At 43.1% G+C, this 23,419-nt stretch overlaps 1 protein-coding gene across 1 annotated transcript in view; it reads left to right on the top strand.

Moving 5' to 3' along the window:
- The window catches only part of PIK3R3 (phosphoinositide-3-kinase regulatory subunit 3), an 88,695-nt gene that overhangs the window by 56,114 nt on the left and 9,162 nt on the right, over nucleotides 1-23,419 (top strand). Inside the window, exon 7 of the mRNA XM_067301172.1 lies at nucleotides 21,510-21,621. Coding sequence (XP_067157273.1) covers nucleotides 21,510-21,621 — 112 coding nt within the window. The remainder of the gene's footprint in view (nucleotides 1-21,509; nucleotides 21,622-23,419) is intronic.

Raw genomic sequence — 23,419 nt, 5'->3', positions numbered from 1 at the left:
AATATGTTAGGCCCAGCTGCAATAACCTATGCTGTCGATATTTATTTAAAATATCTTAATTTTTTAATGCTGTTATTTCCTGCGTTAAAAGAATGTTGTTTACAATGTGAAGCCAAGTGCTTTTAAGTTAGGAAATGCCTAATGTATGATTCCTTGCAAGCTTAATTCTGTGTGCCTGCATTGTGATACAACCGTTAAGTGCACGATCCTGTATTTCGGCCTTTTTCATTTTAGTGTGGACACAGAAGGGAAAGGATACAAGTTGCTCAGACAGCTGTAAATAAGGCATATCCTAACTCCAAGTGTTTCATTTTAAATTTTTTTTGCAGCCCACATGTAATTCTTTAATACAGGTTTTTAATGCCATATATAATTTTCAGACCAAAGCACCCTACTTCAGTGCACTTGCCAGAGCTTTTTCTCGCCACAGAAATGCAGCCACATTGGGGTGGAGCAAGGCGACTGTTTTGCAGCCTATTAGGGCACGAAACGACTCTTTAGATCACAGAGGAGGAAACACGGTCCCTGTTAAAATTTGGTGGCTCCCTCCGATTGCCATCTCACTTGAAGCTGCAAAAGGAAGCAGAGAGGGAACCACCGCTACCCGCGCTGTCACCTCAGCAGAACGCACGGGTTAATGCTCTTAATCTGGTGGCAAAGCTTTGTGGTCCCTGGGGCACTTTCAGGGCTCAGATTTCATAATTCACGTGGAAGATGGAGCTTGCAAAGCCCCCATGCCACCCAGCACTGTGCTGGTTCAGGGGGACAGACTAAATCTCCAGCAGTACCTTCCTGCCTTCCCACATCTCCTTAGCATCCGGAGGCGAGAAACGGGAAGGGATAATCCATTAACTAAACCAAACAGCCGCGACTGGCTGTTGTGGCGCTGCGAGATGCAGCCGACCCCGTGGGAAGCTGGCCACCGGTGGTAGCAGGTATTTTACAGACCCCGGTGTCCACGCTGCACGAGGCTAGTAACTTCACGCAGAGTTTCCTGCAGGGCAGGGAGTTGTCCTTTCCTACTCCAGCTTAGCACTGCCTTCAGAAAGCTCCCCTCCAGCAGGCCCGGAGCCTGTGCTAATGGTGGAGCTAATATTTGGATCTCAGGAGTGGCCAGAAGTCTACAGTCTGCCCAAAAATCTCTCATCATTTTAGCGCATTTGGCTAGTAGCACTGTAGATTCAGCCCCCCCTTCCTCCTCCACCCCTCCAACTATAAAAGCCTGTTGTGGCCTACATTCAGCTGTCGGATATCACATTATCATGGCTCGGCAAAGAGGAAACCAAGCAGTTTGGCACAAATGGCTTTTCTGTGTTCAGCATGTTCCAGTGCGAGTCCATTTGACTCTTCCTGAAACACATGGAAGCGCTCAGAACTTCAATATTTAATCTTGCCTTGAAATGCAAATTGTCAGATCCAAGGAAATGAAAGAGAGAGAACTTATGGCAGTTGACACTGGAACATAAGATGCATCGTAGAAACAGCACACACTGTGCTCATTTCTTGCCTTTTAAGTTCACTTAATAGTGCAGACCTGACTGCGAGCGTTGTCTGTAGAGTTGTCACTCTTGCACTTAGCATGCGACACGGGGACCACGTTATAGAGACTCACCTTAAGGGTGAGGACAGTACACAGGGCCATGCAGGAGAACGACCGTGCCAAGCCGAGTTTCCCCCACGCTAGGGCGCCGTGCTTTCTCTAGCACTCTGCCCTGTGGCCAAGCATCACCATCATTACTGCTATTTTATTTTCAGTGTTTCAGTCTAGTTCCTCCTGACTTGGGATTATCCAGAGCACTAGCGTTCAGCCAGACCCTGACCATTCCTGAGCGTTAGCATGCTCGGGATGTTGTTTCTTTTCTCAGAGGGCACTTTTGCGAGGCGAACATAGACATCCCCGTCTTTTGTGCATGTGGAGGAGAGACGCATAAGCAGAGGGAATTTGCTGTGTGCAAGGCAGCACATGTGGCTTCCTCTCCCCCCGGCACGCACATGCACGCAGTCGCTCTCCCCTTATTGAAAGGCAGGCAGTGGAAGTAGGAAAGGGAGTGTCCCGTGCGTGTGTGTCGGGAGCCAAGTAATCCTGGATATATTATAAGCACAGTTTTGAGAAATAAAAACACATTAATATTCTGTTCTCTCAAGGCATTCTCCTACTGTTTACCATTACACACAATCCTTTGCCTTAAATTGCATCTTTGATTAAAGCAGCAATGAGAGAAACCAGTGCTAATAACAAAATGTATTCTGCTTTAAATCACTAAAGTGAAAACATCAATAAGCTGTAACCATCAGTGCCGCCATGAAAATGAAGGCAACCATCATGGGAAACGGCAAGAATGAAATCCACTTTGCCAGCATAAAAGCCAAGTAATTAGGTCTTCTGTGGGTGGAACCTATAATGAGGTGCAGGAAGGGGGAAAATGAATTTCAACCCGACTCCCTCCTCCGTCCTCCCCCCTTCAGAGCTGCTAATCAAAGTTTGGGGATGGACTAGCCTCTTTTCTCCACTCCGCAGGGTCTGCAGAGCAGCAGCTGCATCTCCACCTGCACCCGGCACCCTGGCACAGCCTGCACTTTGCAGCTTTGCAGTCCTACCCCCTGGGCACCTTCTGTGCGCAGGGGGGTTGTTTGCACCCGTTGTACCAACTTAAATTTCGCTGAGGCGTTGGGTTTCCAGGAAAGGCATTTTATTTGAGCAAGCTTGAGCTGATATATTATGTTAGCCCAAGAAATTTAATTTAAAAATTAGAAAAAGGATTCATATCTGGTTATCATGGATTAATCAGAATTTCTGGATGGGGATATAAAATTAATTTATCTACAGTGAGTTATTTGCATCAAAGCCCTGTGCTCCTATGCAGCTGTCTGTCCCTCAAGGAGTTCTATTACTGGAGCAGTGCTTGCTTTCAATTACTTGCTATGGAAGTTATTTGAGATATATCAGTGAACTTCAGATTCTCTGAGCCTAGCTCTTCCCACGTATTCTTAAGTTGGGTATAGGCTTTCACTCCTTGAATCATCCTCAGTCACCTTCTGGTTCACCTAAGCCAGGAATATGTTTTCAGCAGCTTTCTACCTTGAGCTAGAACAGGAGAAATTATTAATAACTTATTCTTCCATGCTTTAAAGTGCAGATGAAATGGACAACTGAAGTGCTGGGGTTTTTACCACTCCTTGACATCTCTCCGGCAGATCAAAGTTCTTGTCCGTCCTTGTGTCTGTGACAGTGGCTGGAAGTCCCTAGAAAGGGTTTTTTCTGAGTATCTGAACAGATGTCATTTTGCCTTTCTTTAAAGTAGCTTCACTGAGCTAACACAGAGCCTGACTTTTGAGCTAGCCAAGTTTCTGCTCATGTAGCATTTAGTCCATTAGCATCTGTAGGCACCAGCTTTGGGTTTGGCCATCGAGATTTCACTAGCACGCACATTGTGGCTTCTTGTCCTGGTTTGGTTTTGGTTGTGTTTGTAGCTCAGAATTTTTATTTCAAAGTTTGTTAGAAGCAGCCATTTGGTTCTGTGCCCTTTCTCCTGGAGGCTTTTTTCCCTGGTTATGTCACTAGAAACTGGGAGTGTTTGGTTTCTTCGAGAGCCATGCTCTAGTTAGTGGACGGTTATGATGCACTTTGAAATGTTCAGGTGCCAGAGTTGGATAAAGTGGTATTATTTTTAATATACAACAGGCACCATCCCATTGTCAGGTAACTGCAGAAATGCGGCTGCAAAGGTAGGACAGGAGATCCTCTGTTTAATTTCTTATGATACAAACGAAATAGAAAACACATCAGATGTAGAGCGGTGGTAATGTTGCTTAGGACAGGCTGCGTCCCCCCAGACATCACGTGGGACAAGAGCATCTCAATGGCAACAAGCAGCACAGATGGTGGTCTCGTCCTCTCCCTCCTGCTGTTGCCCACCAGCTCACCCACACACGTGCTGGGCAGCCATGTGAAGGCCACCGTCGTCATCTGAACGACCGTCATGTTTCAGTCCCTCACCCTGGGAGGTCATGAGTCACGCATCTTGCAGAGCTTCTCGTGCAGACAGCCCCTCGCGCTCAGCCACGTCTGCTCCAGATCACAGGGATGCTCCGTGCGGTACCTGACTTCCCTTGACTTCACTTTTGGGGGCAAGATCTTTGAAAGCCAGGTCCATCTACTCACACGCTTGCCTTCTCTCAGAGGTTTGGTTTTGCTGAGCAATGTCCTCATTCGGAGGGGGCTCACGCGAAATGCTGAGAGAAGGGGGTCTCACTCAGCTCCTACATCCAAAATTCATCCCTCGGCAAGCACAACCCTTTATTAATGAAATTTTGGATGTTTCCAACTTTCCAAGTGCAAACGCTCCAGGAGAGAGGGAGGAAAGGGTTTTGCTTCAGGTGCTATCTGTTGAGTTGCTGGCTGTGTGCGGAGGGGGATGGGGCGCTCTCTCTCCTCTGAGCTTAGATGTATTTAACTGTGTCCCTGGCTCAGGTTGGTGCTGCGACAGCAGGAGACTAAGACGGCCGCGCTGCCAGCAAAGATGGCTTCGTTGTCCTGGCCGTGGGGCCGAGCGCCACAGGGCGAACGCTCCTCGGGGTCACCGAGCAGGACATCCCCCGCCCGCCCCGTCCATGATGCGGCCCTCCGGCCGTGCTGGGGGAGGGGAGGGGAGGGGAAAGGAGAGGAGAGGCGTCCGTGGGGACGTCCGTGGGCGTCCGCGGCCCGCCCGCCGGCGCTGCAGGGGCTGAACGTCCCTGGGAGGCTCCGAGGCGTGGGGACGGCAAGGGCTGTGGGGCTGGACCCCCGCGCGGGGAGGAGGGCTGCACACCCCTGCGTCAGCACGGCTGGGCGCGCACGCCATGGTACGGGGGGTGCAGCCCATGATCAGCGTGCGCAAGGGGTGTACCCCCAGAGGAGCTCGGGGGCAGCCGCACCCCCCACAGCACGCCCCAAAACCCCGAGCCCCGGCGGAAAGGGGTCAGCGCAGGAAGGGGTGCACATCCCCCAGGCAGTTTGGGGGGCTGTACCCCAGTTGGTGTGTGGGTCGCACATCCCTGACAGCGCGGGGCTGCACCCCGGCCCGTGTGGGGCGCACTGCGGCCAGTGCGGGGCGCACCGCCATGCCGGCCGCGGCGACGGCTCCGAGGTGCCCGCGCGCCCGCTCCTCTCTTTGTCCCCCCTCTTCTCCCCCTCACCCCTCGCCTTTCTTTGTCCCGCTTGGTAACTGGGGCTCCCAGCCAATCGGCATCGAGCCGGCCGGCTTCGCCGCTAGCTGATTGGTCGGGCCGCCGGCATCCCTCAACCAATCCGTGCGCTCGCTGCTCTCTCAGACAAAGACGGCAGCTCTGGCAACTGGGCTAAACTCCCCCCGCCCCCCGCGCGTGCTCCATGGCAGCAGCCCCTTGGCGACGGGCCAGCCACGGGACCTACCACTTCGCCTTTTTCTACTCGCAAGGGGGGATCGTTAGGAAAAGGGGGCGAGAGAGGCGGCTGAAGTGTAGAAAGAGAGCAGGCGAATAGTCAGAATGGTAGAAAATAGATATTTATAGTGTGAGAAACTTTATTTTTCGGCGCGCTTCGCCGAGCGAAGGAGGATGTGTCCCTTTCTGCTCGTTGTGCCCACCCCCTCTTCTGCCTCGTGGAAGCGACCGCTCGCACAGCCCCCCCGCCCTCCTCCAATGGGTTAAAAAGGCGGCGCGAAGCCCCGCCCCGCCGGGGCCCCTCCCGCGCGGTGTCAAGGGGGCGTGGCTTCGTCCTCGGCAAGAGGCGGTTGGCGACGGTTGGGCCCCTCAGAGCCTCTTAAAATGAAACCTAGCGGGGCCGGGAGCGGCGCAGAGAGCGAGGGGCTGCGACCTGCTGGAGCCGCCCGGAGCCGCCGGCCGCGCCGCGCGGGGCTGCGAGCTGGGCACGGCGGGCGCCGCCGCGGGCTGCCGGCCCAGCGCTGAGCCGCGCCGCGGAGCCGGCGGGGGCCGCGGGCTGAGCGCCGCTGCCCGCCCCGCTTGGGCTCCTCGCCTGCCGTTATTGTTGCTCGCCGCCCCCCGCCTTTCTCCTCAGCCTGCGGGAAGAAGTCTAGCCGGGGACCGAAATCGCCCCTTTTATCCGCTTTTCCACACACACACCCCCCTCCCGCCTTTGTGCGGGGGGGTGGTTTTATTTTAAACCAGGTGTTTTAAAAATACCCCGAAAACGGCGGTTTTTTAGAAAGTGGCTTTTCTGTGGAAAGGTGTCTTTTTAAACAAAAAAAACACTATATTATATACGTAATCTACCTAGTTGAGTTCCTGCAGGGCAGCTGCTGGGGCGTCTCGTGTGTGTATGCTGTTTGGGGGTTTTTTTAAGTTTAATTTTGACTTTTTTTTTAATTTTTTGACAGAAGTGTCATATTAGAGCGGGGTGGGTTATTCTCGGCTTTTTTTCCCCCCCCCTCCATTAAACGCAAAGAAAGCCAGTCTCTTATTTATAAATCTGCCGGGACTTGCCTGTCGCGATGTACAACACGGTGTGGGATATGGACCGCGATGATACAGACTGGAGGGAAGTGATGATGCCCTATTCCACTGAGCTGATATTTTATATTGAAATGGACCCTCCAGGTACGGAGCAAAAGTCTGCGTGCGTGTCTCTATGTGCATCTCCGAGCCGATAGATGCTGCATTTATTTCCTTCCATTATTGCTGTCTCCCTTGCCCAGAGGGCTCAGCACGTCTCCTTATTGCATACTTTTCCATTTGGAAAAGGAGGGGGGTATCTGCAGGGTGGGGTGGGGGGGGAAATCTGCAGCTAAACTAGCTTTGGTACCTGTGTAAACTTTGCACTTACTCGAACCTGATGTCTGCAGAGCAAAAGTATTTTAAGACTGGTTTGGGGAGGGGGAGGGGGGTTATGGGGTGTGGAGGGACAATAATGATTTATCCTGCCTTTAGGAGGGTAAAAGAAGGCAGAAGGAAAAGAGCTACTAGCAGTTTCTCTCCTGAGTCTGTTTTGGTTTTGTTTTTGTTTTTTTAACCTTTATTGAAAATGTATATTTTAGATGCGTTCATTGTTAGAGCAGCAGTTTTATTACCCCCTTCACCTGTGTGTCTTTATGTGCCTGTAACACTTTGATGTTAGTGATTTACCTATCTCTTTTAATTCAGTTTCAGTTTAATAGTTTTTACGGTTTCTGAGACCCTTTTCTCTCCAGTTCTGTTACTGCATTGACAGATTGTATGTGTCGTCCCTGAGTTCTTGGGAGGTTTTTTTGTTAAAATATTTTCCTTGAGGCAGCATTATTTTAATAACAATAACCTTGTTCAAAAGGTTTTGATGCAACTTTTTTTCTGCTGATTGCCAGTGCTGAAAATAGAGAAATGTTTCATCCCTTGCTTGCCTAAAGTTTTTAGATAGGACAGAAAGTTTCATTCGCCTCTGAAGAGTGAGGGCAGGCTTACAAGTACAAGGAGAAGAGTTTGATTCTTTCTTTGGTAATGAGTTAAAGTAAGCATAGATGTGTAGTTGTGAAGCCATATCTGTAAGTTTCTAGCTATAACTGGCTGAGAGCAGTAAGATAATTGAAGGGCCTTTATGTTCTTTGGTCTGAATTCAGAATGTGCAGTAAAATATGCATCAAAAATCTTAGCCTGCAGAGAAACCAATAGCAAATAAGTTCTTTGTGTCTATCTTCTGTGTAGTGTGTACTGTTAGACTTTTAAAATGTGCTTTTAAATCTGTGTCTGAATTATGGCTCTGTATCTGAAAGTGTGGTTTAGTCTCTTTGTTTCAGCAGTGAGCTGTTTTCCTCTCTCTTTAGGTATGTGGGTGCTTTGATTAAAAGTGGGGGAGGGGGAGGGAAGAGGGGGGATAGTCTTAAGATTTTTGGATCTCAAGGACCTGTAGTCACTTCCTCTAGTAACTCTGACGCTTTAAAAATTGGACAGATCTCTCAGATATGCAGTACTGGCCACTACTCATTAAATTCTTGCATAGCTGACACTACCTATTTTTAGATGCTACTCCTGAATGCCTAAAGTTCAGTCAAATCTGTTTGCTTGCTTCTATAAATTTCAAAGGGTATCTCTTCTGTAAATGCTTGTCAACTGCTCAGGCAGTTAATAATTCTGTCTACTTGCATCAATGAAACAAAAAAAGTTCTGTTGTAGGTGCCTTTGAACCATTGGTGTTGATTTAAAAAAAATGCCCCTTAAGTGGTTTGGTGTGAGGAGACTGCTAAAAGGGATTGGCCTAACTGAACTGGTCAGAAAACAATTTTTTAATATTTCTGCAGAAACTTGGCAATGCAGCCTTCAGAAGTTTACATTAAGAAGCAGTGCTTCTGTCATTAATACTGTCAGTATTTCCATCACTGAAGCTCTATCATCAGGAATCAAGACTCTGCATCTATAAAACTTAAGTTAGTAAAGGACTTAATGCTACGTGCTGATTCCCTGAAGTGTTCAGTAACTTCATCTTTCATATTCTTAAGCTAGAAAAGTCAGAGCTGGGAATGATGCATGGGATAGTCCCCATGTGCATGTCCCGATTTTGTAGAACTATAAATTGTAGGGAAACGGGGGAGAGAGAGAATGTGTCTAAGGTCATCTCCTTTTTCCTAGTCTGGAGGTGGGATGGAAAAGCATTTTAAGGTCTGGAATGATAGGTCATCCCTAAGGGGAGTGTGGAGGAATTTATTTGGAAGACTTAGACACTCTGCATGCCTTGTGATAAAGTCACTTTGCTTGCACCCGGTAACACCACAACTGAATCTGGCCCACTTCCAACAAAAATTTGTTAAGGCTTTCAGTATAGAATTCTCCTGCACAGTGACTAGAGTTCCTGAGCAGTTGAACTGTGGCAATATGTTTTCTCAACAGTGCACAAACTAACAATATGCAGTGAATTACTGTGCTGCCAAAGGAGGCAGTGCATTCTTTTGTTCACAGAACTTGCGTGAAGAGATCCCTGGTTGGTCTTTATGCTACAATACTGGGCACTTACTGATACCAGGAGCCAAGTGGTTCAAATCATGCATGACTGCTCATGATTACGTTTTAGTATGTCTAAAGTTTAGACAGAAGACAAAAGCAAGGTTAACATAATGTGCAGTGTCACCTGTAACCTCTAAGTCAAGGGTAGGGATACTGTTTCTTGTTAAGGGCCAATAGACCTTTAATATGTCTTGACAGGTGGTCTTAATACCCACCTTAACATTGTCCAATAATAATGCAGAAATAAAATCCTGTGATAGCAGGCAGTATGAAGCGAAGCTGTAGGCTCTGTCAGGCCTCAATGCACCTGCACCAGCTTATCAGTGTGCTCATGTTTTCAGTCTGTATCAGATGTTGTAGGTGTAAATGGATGCTTGGAGCAGTTCCTGTAGTCAGTCTGCTAAAGACCTTGCTCAAAAATTAAAAAAAAAAATTTTTTTTTGATGTCTCTCTCCTGTGAAATTTTCTCCAACTCCAGCTGGTGCAAGGTCAGGGAAGAAGTGGTTGTCAGCTTTCTTCTAGCTTTTAATCCATCCTAAACATAGGAGTGAGGCAGTTTTCCTAAACAGACTGGTAGATCTATGGATTCAGTTCTACCAGCCTTGCAAAAACATGCATTATAGTGCTACTACTAATACAGTAGCAAAAATGGTAACAACTGATAGGGTGACTCCTATTTCTTTCAGAGTACCTAATACCTTTTCCTTCTGTTTGCATGCCTTTTGACATAATAAAATGCATCACTGGCATAAGGTGTGTCCATAGGATGTGTATATGGCAGATAATACTAGGTGCAACGAAATAACTTTCAGTGTCTAAAGACAAAACTGGAACCATCAATTGTGTATAGCTAACATAATAGCTTCTAAATTTTCAAATCAGGAATAATATGGACTGTCATGGCTATAAAAGTGTCATACACTGATTCAGACATTAGGAAAATGGGTTATCAGTGACTCACTGCATTTTTGTTCTTGCTCTGAGCCTTGCTGTCTGAAAAGACAACTCAAGGAAATAGGGTACTGGACTGAATTTCTTTTTATTTTACCACATCTGTTCAGGTCTGCAACAAGTTGTAGCTGCCAGAAGTTAAATTTTTGAATAGAGGATCTTGAACTGACTGCAAAAGTTACTGGAGTACCTAAACCATAACTACTTAGATACTTAGGTATTGCATTGCTTCTAATTAGTAGGACTGAATTGTGACTTTCCCTTTCTCTCTCGAGACCTAGGATGTATTATCAGTTATGTTGATGATAAAATGTGTGATCGCTGAATACATTCTGTCACAGTTGGATGAAAATCAGTAAGACTTTTCTGCTGGGATTTCAGATACAGATGTCATCAAAGAGATTTGGCTCAGCTACAAATTAGAGGTTAGTTTCACTTGTGTGGGTTATGAAGAAAACCACAAGTTTAAAGTAGGCTTACTAATGCAGAATGGACTCTATCTATTGATGGGCAGATAATAGAATAAGTACTTGTCCTAAAGCTGTATGAAAGGTATGTTTTTAAAGGCTGGTAGGCACAAATATGCCTGAGTACATTTATTACTTGACCCATCTGTTTTTTTCAAGACTGTTACTCTTCCTTGCCTCTTGTGCATAGCCCAGCTATAGCAATGCTGTTACTACAAAATCTGTATTCCTTTAAAAAGAAAAAGGGTGAGGAATGAGTAATAATCTGTAGGCTGCTCAGTTTAGTCTACTCTCCAAGAGCAGTACTGCCATTGTATGACAGGGACAAGTATTCAGAGAAAAAGCTGTATTTATTATAGCTTCCACTTTCTTCTCATACATAATTGACAACCCTTGTTTTAAGGGAGTACTATAATTTAAATTGGGAAAACACAGGATTCTAATATCAAGGGCAGCGTTTACTTGGATATGAGTCTGCTGTATCATCCACAGTGTTATGTGGAAACTGAATGTGGCTCCACAGTTTGGGTTTGTGTGATGCAGTCGCCAGATGCAGGTGAATACTGTGTGTCTGTGCCTAATTAATTTTCTGGTGGGAGAACAGATGACAATTTTAATAGCATTGTCAGTATTGTCCTTCAGCTTATCTGAGCTGACTCCAAAAGCTTATCAAAAAAAAGTTCTGTTCTCACGCCTCTTTACAAATTGGAGTAGTTCTTGCTAGTCAGTTTGATCAGCACAACAGCACTGTAACAGCAAATGTCGTCATTGCAAACACAAGTTTTGCTGGAAGCCAGGTCCCCAAAAACATAGGTGTTGGGGGACAGGGTGTTTCCTTATTGCAGAAACCAGGAACCTTGGGCAGACTGTTTTGGGATGGAGCAGGGAATAAAGACTCAGTAAACTATACTCTGCAAATCCTGAAAAAATGGTTTCAATCCAATTCTCAGCTCCTGTAAGGAAAGAGGCATGAAATGTTTGTATTCTGTTTTTGTTACACCTAGATTTCTCTACCACTGTCTTCATTTAATGACTGCTGTAACCATCTTTTATTTCTGATTGCATTTTCAGGCTTGTTTTTGCATTCCTTGTGTTTGATTTTCATTTTGATGGCTCTAACTGTTAAAGAATATCACTCATCAGCTTTCAATTAAGTGCATGAATGCAAAAAGTAGCATCATTGATATAAAGTGAGATGATGCTTTGCTGGAATAGGGAGAACCTGCTTTAAAAGGCTGGAATTTTTATCAGTAGGCTTTCAGATGACATAGAAATAAAGTTGGGGATCGAAAGTTTAGTGAAGGCAGTTGTAATTCAATTGTTCTGAAAAGTTGCAGGTTTATGCAAACTAAAATATGGAAGAATGTTCTAGGAAGAAAGGGAGCTATATGTGCTTGAAAGCAAGCCCCTCTCTAAGGGCAGCGGATGTTACTTCTGCATTGTTCTGAACAACTTTGTATCTCATCTGAAGCCTCTAGCTGACAGAAGTTAATCACAGTGTTGCTTCCTTCTACCTCATCTGCTCTCCTTGGAGTTTCTTTTGAAGAACATAGTTTCCCAAGCAGTAGAAGACTTCTGTCTTCACCATTGTATGCATAATGCCTTATTCCAGAGTTAAACTATTCAGGCTTATCCTTAGTCTACAGTTTGGGAAAACTGAGAGGCACAGTTGGTCGTATACATTTGCACCCATTACTAAGAACAGTCGGTTGCCTTCCATCATCTCATGTTGGTTGTTTGGTGAGTCACTTTTGGAGCAGAGAACTAAAGAACACTGGAAGAAACAGCAGCATAAAAATACTTGTATCGGTGTTTCATGTATGTTTTAAAGCTTAGGTGGTTATTGTCAAAAAGAATATTACTGTCTTGAAACAGGTTTCTGGAAAACTCTGGCTCCATTAAAGCAATAGGTGTGTTCTAGCTGGATTTTGGGAGCTCCTGTTTGTGAAGTAGGTTGCTGAGTAGTGCTTGAAGAACAGACTCTGCTCATGTATTAAATGTCCCTATGAAAATGAGTCAAAATTTTCTTCTTCTGTTTTTTAATCTTTTTTTTTCTGACAGGTTAAAATCTGTACCATAACCGTCTGTTCTTTGCGTAATCTAAACTGCAGCAAATAAATTTAGGCCATGTTCCCAAATAGTGTGAGATGTTACCATCTTCTAAAGAGGTTATTTCAGTTGTCCTTGATCTTAGCTATGCCCTCCCCTCAAAAGACAAAGGTTTTGAAATGGTTTAGTGAATATATTCCAGTACTTTAAGTTCTTCTACTGCACTTTTAAGGAAGAGTGGGTACCAAATGCAAGTTTTATAAAAATGTATCCAGTTCAAAGGAAGCAAAGCTGCAACTGGTGCCTATTGTAACCTTTCCCAGCAGGACTCCAGCTGTCTGGTGAATCCTAATGCTGAAGCATGATGCACTCTAAAGCTTTCCTGTAGCTGAACAGGGTCCAGGTTCTTCTCAGGCTTTGAGTCCAGTAGCACATTCAAGATGGCCAGCACCCATCCAGCTCTTTTTGAAAGAGGAGATCAATTACTCCAAATGCTTCAACCTGTGACTATTTCCAGCATTTGCTCAGACTCTCTACTAGTTTTTATGAGTGCTGGAAAAGTGTTATTTTAATGATATGTATGTTGCTGCTTCTAAAATCAGATATCCCTGAAGCTGATGAATGGTTTTTTGGAAAGGATTTGAAAAAAAAAAAATCATACTTCTTAGCAAAAAACTTGTGGAGCTGGACAAAAAAATCAAACATCAGTCTACATCCCCTTCCTCTATTCTTGCATTCTAGGATAACTTGATATTTGATTTGGTGGTACTTTGAGGCTCTTGTCCTTCAGGTCAGGTTTCTCCTTCAAAACATAAACCTATTGCTTCCCTCTGCCAGATACTTTTTACTCTTCTTTACTTCTTCCCACTTCCCCTTGAAGGGAAAAATTAACAGCCAGCTTTTTTCAGGGTTTTTTCCCTTCCCTAGCCTTATCCTAATTTTCAGCCTCTGTAGTCCTTAAAATCTGTTACACCTGATCATCTTTGCCTTTGAAGGAATTCTTTTCCTTCCTTGCACTCTCCCACCTCACCCCCAAACCCAAACAAACAAAAAAACCCGAACCAGAAGTTCTGCAATGAAGCTAGAGAAAATTATTGTAGCAGGGGCATACAGCCCGCTGTCCCATTGTGTTCCTTCTGAGTGTGGGCAGTAAGACTTGCTCTCCACAATGCCTGCTTCAGGAAAATGTTTGAGAGATGATATGGATGAGAAGTTCTTTGATGTATCATATACATAAATTCTACTGTCTCTGTTACAACCAGAATTTATAGCTCACAATTAAATTTCCTAAGTTGTCAGTACTCATGCTGTGTTTCTCCAGTATGGCCATATTGAAATTTTAGGAATCTAGATTGATGGCTTTCTGGGGAACTGCTCCTGAATTTCAAGTTAGTATTCTTTGGGTTTTGTGGCATCTTTTACTTTGATTCATCTCCTGTCTCCAAAAGTATTCTCTTGAATGTTTCAGGGAAGCTTGAATCAATGAGATGAACACTTAAGGTCCTTTCTGTTTAGAGGAGTGTGGTACAGACCACGCTGTTTGATCAGTACTGGAAAATGAAAGATGTCAAATTGCTGTTGTGAAATGGATTTGATTAAAATATTTTGAAGATCACAGTGTACTCGAACAAGGAGATCAAATTCATTTATTTTGTTACACCTGAAGCATGAGCAACGGCTGTGCCATCTGAGGTATACCAGATAGGGACAGTGACTTTTTATCTTCTCTGAATTTCAGCCTCTGCTGAAGGTGCTCCATCAGACTGCATATATTGGGACTTCTGCCTCACTGTAACTGTCTTTATAATCTCTGTGTGCATGTGTGCACACGTACACAAAATGCAACAGTTTTCTTCTGAGTACTTTTCTAATTTCAAATTTCTTTTTGTGTGTTGATTTGGAAAGCACCTTCTGATCTTGATTTAGATGGATCTCTGTTAGCAATTTAGGTAGTGTTGAAATATCTCTGTTTAGTAACTACAGAAAATAGTTTGGCATATAGCAAGGACATGTGCTGTGTGAAGGATATTTTTATGTACTGCTGCGAAAGATCTGAGCCAGTGGAAAACTGAAAAAAATGCTGCTTGGAGCAGGAAGAGTCACATGTATTTAAGACTATTATTATTTTCAAGAGGTAGGCTCTTCTGCAACAAACTTCTCATGAACACCCAACTATTTCTGTGAATTAGTTCTATGAAGCTTGTGCTTGATGTCTGGATAGATAGTTACTCTCTGACACATCTGGGGGAAAAAGCCCCTCCCCATTTCAAGTGACTTTTTCTTTCCTTTTTGTTAGGTCTTCTAGTTATAGTCTCTCACTGCCTCAGCCTGATTTCATTATCTTCCACAACGAAGAGCTAGTTCTTCATTCTTGGTCACCGTAGGTCTGTGCTTATGCTCAATTTTATGCTTTTCTAACTCTTACACGCAATTTATCTCCATGTATTGACCAAACAGTATCTTTAATGGCTGTTTGAATATTCTACTTGTGTAGGATAGTCTTCTAGATCTGACATTGGATTCTATGAAGTACAGTTGTTGATAATAAATATTTCAGATTTTCATGGGACAATGAAATGTCTGCTTCAGACTTTCATCTGAGAGTTGGTAAAAGCCTAGGCCTACTAGTTAGTAGGTAGAGTTATTCCTTTCTGAAGTGAGCCAAGCGTGTGATGCTTAATAATGATCTTTGAATGAATAAAACAGGAAAAATTTTAAAGCATTGTTACTTTTTTGGTATTCAGCTTATTGATAGTATACTAATTGTCAAAAATCCCAATGTCATTTATCTGGGAGTGAGTATCTTCCATTTCTGCCCGTCTCAGCCAGTGAAGGAACAAACCTTGTGACATAGTGATGGGTATTTGACATATGCCCAAAGGAGAATTCTGAATCTGAGTCAGCCTCTTTCTCTTCAGACTGTTGTTGTTTGCCCCTCTGCAGGTGTCCCATACCAGATAATCATTTAACCTGTGCAGTAGCTGTGAATGCTCATGAAGAACAAATAAAGAGTGCACCAGAAGCCTGACAATCTGTAGGAGGTGAAACTGTGGTTGTGAGGTGTGAGAGAGGCTTGGATGGCTGGGGAGTTTTCAAACAAAACAGATCTTTATCAAGAAAGCCAATTAATCAAAACTGAAATATTTCTTAAAGGTGTTGGTTTTTATGAAAGTTCACAGAAACGCAGGCACAGCTATAATGGAAGTGTTTTCATTGGAAACTTGCCTGGCTTTTTGCCAGCTTGTCTGCTCTTTTCTGTAATGAGATATTGAAAGGCTTCAATTCTTTGAATGTTTTTTGGCCTTTGGTGTCTCGCCTGATCTGGTGGAGGAGGGCAAAAGTGTGAGCATAAATGAGGTTCCATGGCCAGCACTAATGTGATTGTGTAGCTTCCCCTTCTATTCCTTGAGGAGTTTTCAGGGCACATTAGCTGCCCTTTGGGGAAGAGAAGCTTAGAAGGACATTGGTGTTCAGTACTTTGGGAAGGGGGTCTTGGCAAGAGAACTGACAAGTTGAGATGTGCAGCTGCCACCATAACTTACCTGTCAGTAGTAGTGAATGAGCTGCTGTCAGTCGGCGCTCACGATCCTCCTCTTTGTCAACTGGAAAATCTCAGCAAAAGTGTGGTGCCTTATTGCTCCCACTTGCATACGCAGTACACAAATTCACTGAAATGAAGAAGTGCAAAAAGCACCTTTGTTCAGCACAGGCTTTTTTCCCCAAGCTGTAGTTGTCTTGAGGGGATCTAGTGTAGCAGTGACAAATACAGGACTATTGAGGGACAAAAAGATTGAGTCTTGGCATTAAAATTTTTTGAGAAATTGAGTAAAACTACAAGAAATAGTTGAATGTTGGGAGAGGGTTTTTTTTTTGTCAAAAAAGAAAAGCTAGCTTGCACTTTCATTCCAAGTCCTCATCCATATCTACAATGGGAAAATATTTCTGTCCTTAAGGACTACGTCATTAAAATATTAGCTGGCCTAACTTTGGAGTGCTTGCATGTTTCCCTAGTAATGACACTTTCCAAAGCCTTATATTACATTTTGTAGGGTACTGTATGCCAGCTTTTTAGAAACTGGGTAACTATCTTAGGAATCCTCTGATCTGTTATCTGCTTGTCACAAAATGTGTAGGGAGAGTAGATTGGGATCTTCAGAAGGAAGCAGGTTAGTAAACAAGGAAGTGCTGAGTGGCTTGAAGTTGACTACTCAGTAGTTATGATTATTTGTAACAATACAAATAGTTAATACTGCATTTAAATCCCCTATGCTTTTAAGTATCTGGCCTGCATCCCTTGGAAAATGCCAGAAGAAATGAGTTAAGTAATGGAGACATTCCTAGACTAAGTGGCATCTGCCTGAAAACTTGAAATTAAAGTTTACTTATCTGGCAGACTTATCTTGTACACAGATACTGCAGCCAGAGAAGGAGTGGGCTGCCTGACTGGATGCTACTTGGGATGTAGCACTTGGAGACCCAAGGCATTCTGCTTTTTCGCTCCTCCTGAATTAGTGCTATTGAAAACTCTCACTCTTTGGGCTCTCTGGCTCTTGAATCATGTAAACTTTTAAAGTTTTTGATTAAAAGCCTAGCTGGGAAAAGTGGCTATCTCTTGTAAGTCACAGTATACTTTGCTGAAGTTAAATTTGGGATTAATACAGCCCATTGTCCTCTTCAAGGGACCTTAATTTAAAAAAAAAAAAAAATACAGCAGTACTAAGCTTCGGACACTTCCAGTTTTCTATGTTGTCTCAGTGTTAGAGGTGATTTGAATTTCAGGGAATTAGGTCCTTATATGTGGAGTGGCCTTTAAAGAAAAAAAATTCTATGCAGTCAAGAAAGTATCTCAGCAAAACCTAATCAATAGGCTTTTCTCTCTAAGGAACTGCATTTCACTTCTGCAGAGCGGCTCAGCTAAAGCTACCTGCTGGAGACTGCACAGCAGCGTCCTGGGCCCTGACGTCAGCAACATACGATCGCGGGGCCCAGCTGGCATTGGCTGCCTCTGTTGTCTCCGTTCACTCATCAGCTCCTTTTTATTTTCCTCCTTCTAAATGACACTGCTCTGGGATTGGGATTTAGCTCATGCTAGGCTGCTTGGGAAAGCTAGAAAGAGGGGACTTAGAGCGCTAAAGAAAGAAGAAGAAGAAAAAAAAAAAACGAAGATGCCTGCTAGTTTTGTCTCATTGCTGCATGCCAGGCAGTTGCTGAGGTCTGAACCTGGTCTTGGGAGTGCAAGGATGGAAGCATCCTGTTCAGCTGTTGCCTTTTGGTTTTTGGAAAGATCTGTGTGGTAAAGCTGTCCTAGACATTGGTAGGGGAGGGCTGTTTTGTGTATCTCATTTTAACAGCAGGATCTTTATTTAAAAAAAAAAAAAAAGTGCTGTTAATCACTAAAGATCAATGTTCTTTCTCCCCCAAGAAAAGGGAGGAAAGAAAACCATCAAGATCTTTCACTCTAATCAGAGCTTGTTTTTTAGACAAATTGAGATTGTGCCTGTGGCTAGATCAGAATTGGACCCAGTAATATGGAAAGAGGAACACTCCTGTTCTTGAAAGCATTCCTATTGACTCCAAGCCAGCTTTATTTCACTTTACTGTAGGATTTTAGCTCTCTAATGTTCATCAAGTGCAGTATATAAAACTGGATTTTCTTAGATTTAAATCAAAATCTGTAGACTCTGTAAGGCTCTCTGTAGCTTCTGATAGAAACATTGCAGGATTTCTTCTAGCAGGGCAGTTAGTACTGTGTAGATATCACTAAAAACTATTTTAGTTTTATCACTTACATCTATTCTAGCTCATTGTGCCAGCACTCTGAAAGCAGCAGTGTGGTGGTTGCTGCTCTGTTAAGAAGACTAGTCCCACTATTGCAAAATGCTTCTCATGTTATTACAGGTTCTGGGTTGCAGAGTCTAAACTACTTTTTCTCCGGTCGTATAGACTGCAGTCCTATCAAGCTGAGAAAATAGTCAAGGAACACAAAAATGGTTGGGCATGTTAGTTTTGTGGGCAGAGCAATAGCAAAGGCCTGTTTCTGTAGACAGACTTAAGTGAATAATCCCATTACTATTCAAAGAACTCAAAGCACTTAAAGTAAAGAACTAGATCCATAGTGCTCTAAAAACAGAGGATCCACCCTTGCAAGTGCTTTTGTATTTTTCAAATGTGCAAGCTATTAAAGCATTTTTTTTAAAAAGTCTATTGTGGAAAGGACTGACTTCCATGAGTCAGGTTTTACAGGAACTGGTCCAAGTCTTCTGATTTTCTCACGCGGAGTAAAGTTGTGCAGACAAATCCATGATAGAAAGAACTGATACCTACCTTTTATAGGAAAGAAGGAAAAAAACAACCTGTAGTGAGAATGGTTAGTGTAATATGTAATTCTCTGTGCCCTTTTACTAAACTCTCCTTCCCTACAGTTCTGGTCTTTGTTAGTTTGCTTTTCTGTCCCAGTGCTTTGGAGTGAGCCCTAACAAAGCTGTAAAATAATTCCATAGTATACAAAGGAGCAAGACTTAAGCATACAAAGAAGGCTAGAGAAATATTCAAGTATTCTAGAGAATCCTTGAAAGCCTTTTCTAGAAAGCCCCAATACCTTGTTCTATTACCAGTGTAAAAGACGCTCTTACACTGTAAAAACCTTGAAATTTTTGGTATGTCCAAGCCTTAATTTGTAAAAAGTGAAATCATTGCTGGTGCTGGTATGTTGTTCTTTTTTAAAAAAAAAAAAAAAAATACACTCCATGCTGTTGTTTTCTACATGAAGCTTCATGTACTTGTTGATTCAGAATCTGCAAAAGATTCTGGGGTAGATTGAAAACATTTAGTTGTTGGGTTTTTCTGAATTCAGATTTATTGCCGTGTGCGGATACCAGTCAGACTCAAACTTTGCTGCTTGTGTCTTGTTGCTTGCTTAGAATATGTAGAGTAACCAAGCCCAGTGTGAAGTGGGGAGGAAGAAGGACCTGAGAACACTTTCTAATTCAGGAGCTTTGAATGGGGGAGATGCAACAAAATAGGGGGCAGTATATAAAATTCATTCCACAGGCTTGGTCTGGGTATATGCTGCTCTCACCTTGCAAGGCAGAGTAAGACTCATAGAGCTTCAAGCAAAGTGGGGTTACAAATGTATCTTATTCTCAATCGTACATCTAGGAGTGCTTCTTAGGTGTCATACAAACAACTGTAGCAGTTGAGCTAGGACTGAATGCAGCCTCCTAACCAGGAAGCTACTTCGCCGAATCCAAAGGTTTGCACCTTCCTTTTATGAGACCTGTTATTGCCTTGGTAGATATGTGCACACCTGAAAGCGCCTGGCTCACCTCACAAAAAGAACCTGTATGCGACAGTTTAATGCTCAGTGCCACCGAATGAATGCTGCTATCTGAATCAGGTGTTTGGTCAGCAACCCCAGGGTGCAAACGTCTGGGTCAAGGTTCAGGTTTAGTTTAGATTGGCTTGATTAAAGCATCGGCTGGTTTGTCTGAGAACAGTGAAGTTACTGTGTGTTGGATATTCAACATGAAATGGTATTTGAAACTGCAGTTGGAACACGGTATTTTCTCTTCTTTAATGTGGGAGGTGTGGCTCAGAGGTGAGCAGATGAATGGTGCCAAGTAGCACACCTCTCGGCGTTAAGGCACTCTGCACTGGAGCGAGAGATCAAAATCTTCTTTCTACTCATTGTATTTGTATTTCTGCTTGTACGCCGGGACTGTGTGCATCTGAAAGATGGTGCTTGTCAGTGCGCGTCAGGCCTGCTCTCTGATGCTTGTGTAATCTGATGGCTAGGACATAGGACTGGGAGAGCAGATGTTCAGGCTCTGACTTAAAAACATGCTAGCACATCATTGTATGTAGCTGCTTATCTTTCTCTGATAGCTGTCCCTCTAAAGCACTCTGTGGTTGCCTCATGAAATGCCAGGAAAATGCTCAGTTTTAGTGGTAGTGTTTCTGAGGAGCTCTGAGCCCCTCTGCAAAGCAGGGGAGAGCACTCGAGACATCTTTCTTGAAGAAAATAGTAACACATTTGTGCTGACAGACAATTCTCTACCAATATATTAGTATACCTGTGGCTGCTGATTTATTCTTGGAATAGGACTTACATTCAGGATCATGCTAAAGTTACTTGTTTGAGTTGTTTTGAAAAACTGCCTGGATGGCAAGAGTTTTAGCGGGTTGTGTGTCCTTACATTGTGTAGGCTATTTTGAGAACAGAAGTAAGCCCTGTTTGCATTGAATTCAGAACAGGGGAATTCCAGGCAGATATGCCCTTCCAAAGAAACAGAATTTGAAGCCAAGATAAATCTTGATACATGTGTACAGTTTTGGCGGCTGTCTTTGGGGGATCATAGCTTCCCCTTTCCTTTAGTAAAAGTTACTGAGCTGTGTGGTTTAAAGAGGTGTTGATAACTTAGAGCTAGATGCCCTAATAGTGAGCTAATGTCCCTTTTCCTCTTACTTTGTCGCCTCGTGTCCTGTATGAATTACCTATACAAAGAGTTGTCGTTTCTGTTCCTAATGGGGAGCCCAAAAACCAAATCCAGTGTTGAACATGAGCCCTGGGGTCTGTAATGGGTGTGCAGCTGCTTAGCCACCACTTTTCTCGCCAGCAAAGTTGGTTTTTCCCTCTGAAGGAGGGCACACCTGTGTGCTCTTACGGGTTTCCAAAAGGACTTGCGATTCCTTAGCAACCATAGCTTTTCCATAGCTATGCACAACACTCTTCAGGCTGTGGCGTTCAAGCACAATACATCTTTGTAATTTGTTTGGAGGTGTAGGCAGTGATAGTCCACGTGGTCATGCCGGAGCCAGTCTTCCTTTTAACAAAAGCTCCCATTTCCTCTTATTCCTTATTCCTCTTCTTCCTCAAGCCCACATTTTGTTTGAGTGCTGGGAAATCTAGGATCATGGTGCAGCTGTTGACATCAAAGTACTTTAAAAATCACAGATTCTGTTTATTTTGAGAAAGCATGAAATCCAAGTTCATGCTTTTTTTGCTTGTTTCTCTTGGTTTTTTTCACTGTCATATTTCCGTAATATTTCAGTGATATTTTCCCCTATTTACCTTTCTTTGTATCTGCTCTTCATTTTCAGCTCTTCCTCCAAAACCCCCCAAACCAATGACTCCAGTCAATACAAATGGGATAAAGGACAATTCCAGTTTCTCTCTGCAGGAAGCGGAGTGGTACTGGGGGGACATCTCAAGGTAAACCTTATTTATTATTAAAAATACAGTGGACCTGTTAGACTTCAGGGGAAGAATAATGTGTCTGTTTCAGACAGCATTTTACAGGAAGAAATGCTTTAGGACTGTACTTGGCAAAGTACCTTAAATGCTAGTGTTACACTGGATTCAAGACTCGTGTTTATGTTATGGTTGTTGTTCTGGAGCAGTGTCAGTCTTGATGACAGTTATTTTCTTGGGTTTTAAACTTTCTCCAGATATATAAACTGTTTTAAAAATTGAAATTCTTTTGATTCAGAAGAAAAGTGCTTCTGAGTATGCTATGTAATAATGAGTTTTCAAAGCATACAGGGCTGGGATGCATGCAGTTGAGGAAACTTTTATTTGGAGGTTTGTTTAGAATAAAAGGAGTTTTATTCTTTTTTTTGGTTTCTTCAACATTTTGTTAGAATTGCATCTGTATTAATTTCTATTATGTGATGGTATAAAAACTGGTCTTATAATGCTAACCATCACCAGCTATCACGTAGCAGATGATACAGATACATACCAAATAAATAAGTTTTACCTTTTCAGGAAACACTTTTCCATGTGCTTGAGAAAATAGATGGCCTGGGTTAGGTTCAGAAAATAACATACCATTTTTTTGTATGCTTAATTTCATTGAAAAAAGAACTGAAGTGTCCAGTCATCTCACCCTCTTAAGGCACTGCTGAAGAGTCTAGAATTTGGAACTGTAGGGAGAAACATGAGCATGCTGGGCTTGTGATCAGAAGTTGCTCAAACTTGTACACATAATACTTTGAAACAGTTTGTCAGATAAAAGCAAGAAAAGTATATTTGTCACAGTAGTTCGCTGAAGTTCTAAGAAGGGAAATAAAGTTTTCATATCTTTATTGTACCACTCTTATCTCTAAAGTAAACCTGCATAGATCTTGGTTTTGAAGGGCCTCAGCAGTGATATATTTCTGTTAATACTAAATCAAAGCAGAGTGGGAAAACCTGATCACAAAACCTGCTAGGCAGGGTTTGTTTAAAACAGCTCAATATCAGTATAAGTTCATTGACTATGGATTTGTTCCTCAATTACCAGTGCACGTGATGACAGGAGGAGATGCAGTACAAACCCTGCTGGAGTGGCTTTATTAGGTTAAAATGTGACACATGTACATGTAAAGATGAAATTGCTGATGGCTCTAATTTGGAAGCCAGTAGGTACAGACTGCATTGGGCTGACAAATCAGCAACCAGGTTCTTAAGAACTTATGTTGAAAATTTTATCATGAGCTCCAGGATGTAACTTGCAGACGTAAGCCCAAGCCCGTAGATCGCTTTGATCTGTTCAAAGATGGGAGGAGGCCACCATTTGAGTGTCTAGGTCCAATCTGTCAAGGTTTTGAGAGGAGTAACCTGCTATGCACATGATATCTAGGAGTCAGTCATCTTAATGGAATGGCTTCCAGGTAGCTAAATCAAATTAAGGCCATTTTGTAAGAATACTTTTGTTCCCTAATGTTTGAACAAAAAAAAACTGTTGATTTTTCTTTTGTAAAGTTCAAGCAGACTTCCTACCTCACTTAGATAATGTTGAGGCTACCAGATAAACTTTTGTTTTCAAATGGTTGTATTAAAAAGTGCTTAAGTGCTTCTAAGAACCTGTGAGAAAGCTGTTACAAAGCATGATTTGTAATCTAGGTGAAATGGTTGAACCTGTCAAAACACTTAACTCTTCAACTGAAAGCTTTTTTTTTTTTTTTTTTAATGCTTACAGGTATTCCCTTTCCCTAAAAGCTGTCTTGATTTAGCTTAAAGCTCTGAG

The sequence above is a fragment of the Apteryx mantelli genome, chromosome 8 (genome assembly GCF_036417845.1).
Source record: "Apteryx mantelli isolate bAptMan1 chromosome 8, bAptMan1.hap1, whole genome shotgun sequence".
Lineage (NCBI taxonomy): Eukaryota > Metazoa > Chordata > Aves > Apterygiformes > Apterygidae > Apteryx > Apteryx mantelli.
This window is presented reverse-complemented; position numbering and strand designations above follow the sequence as displayed.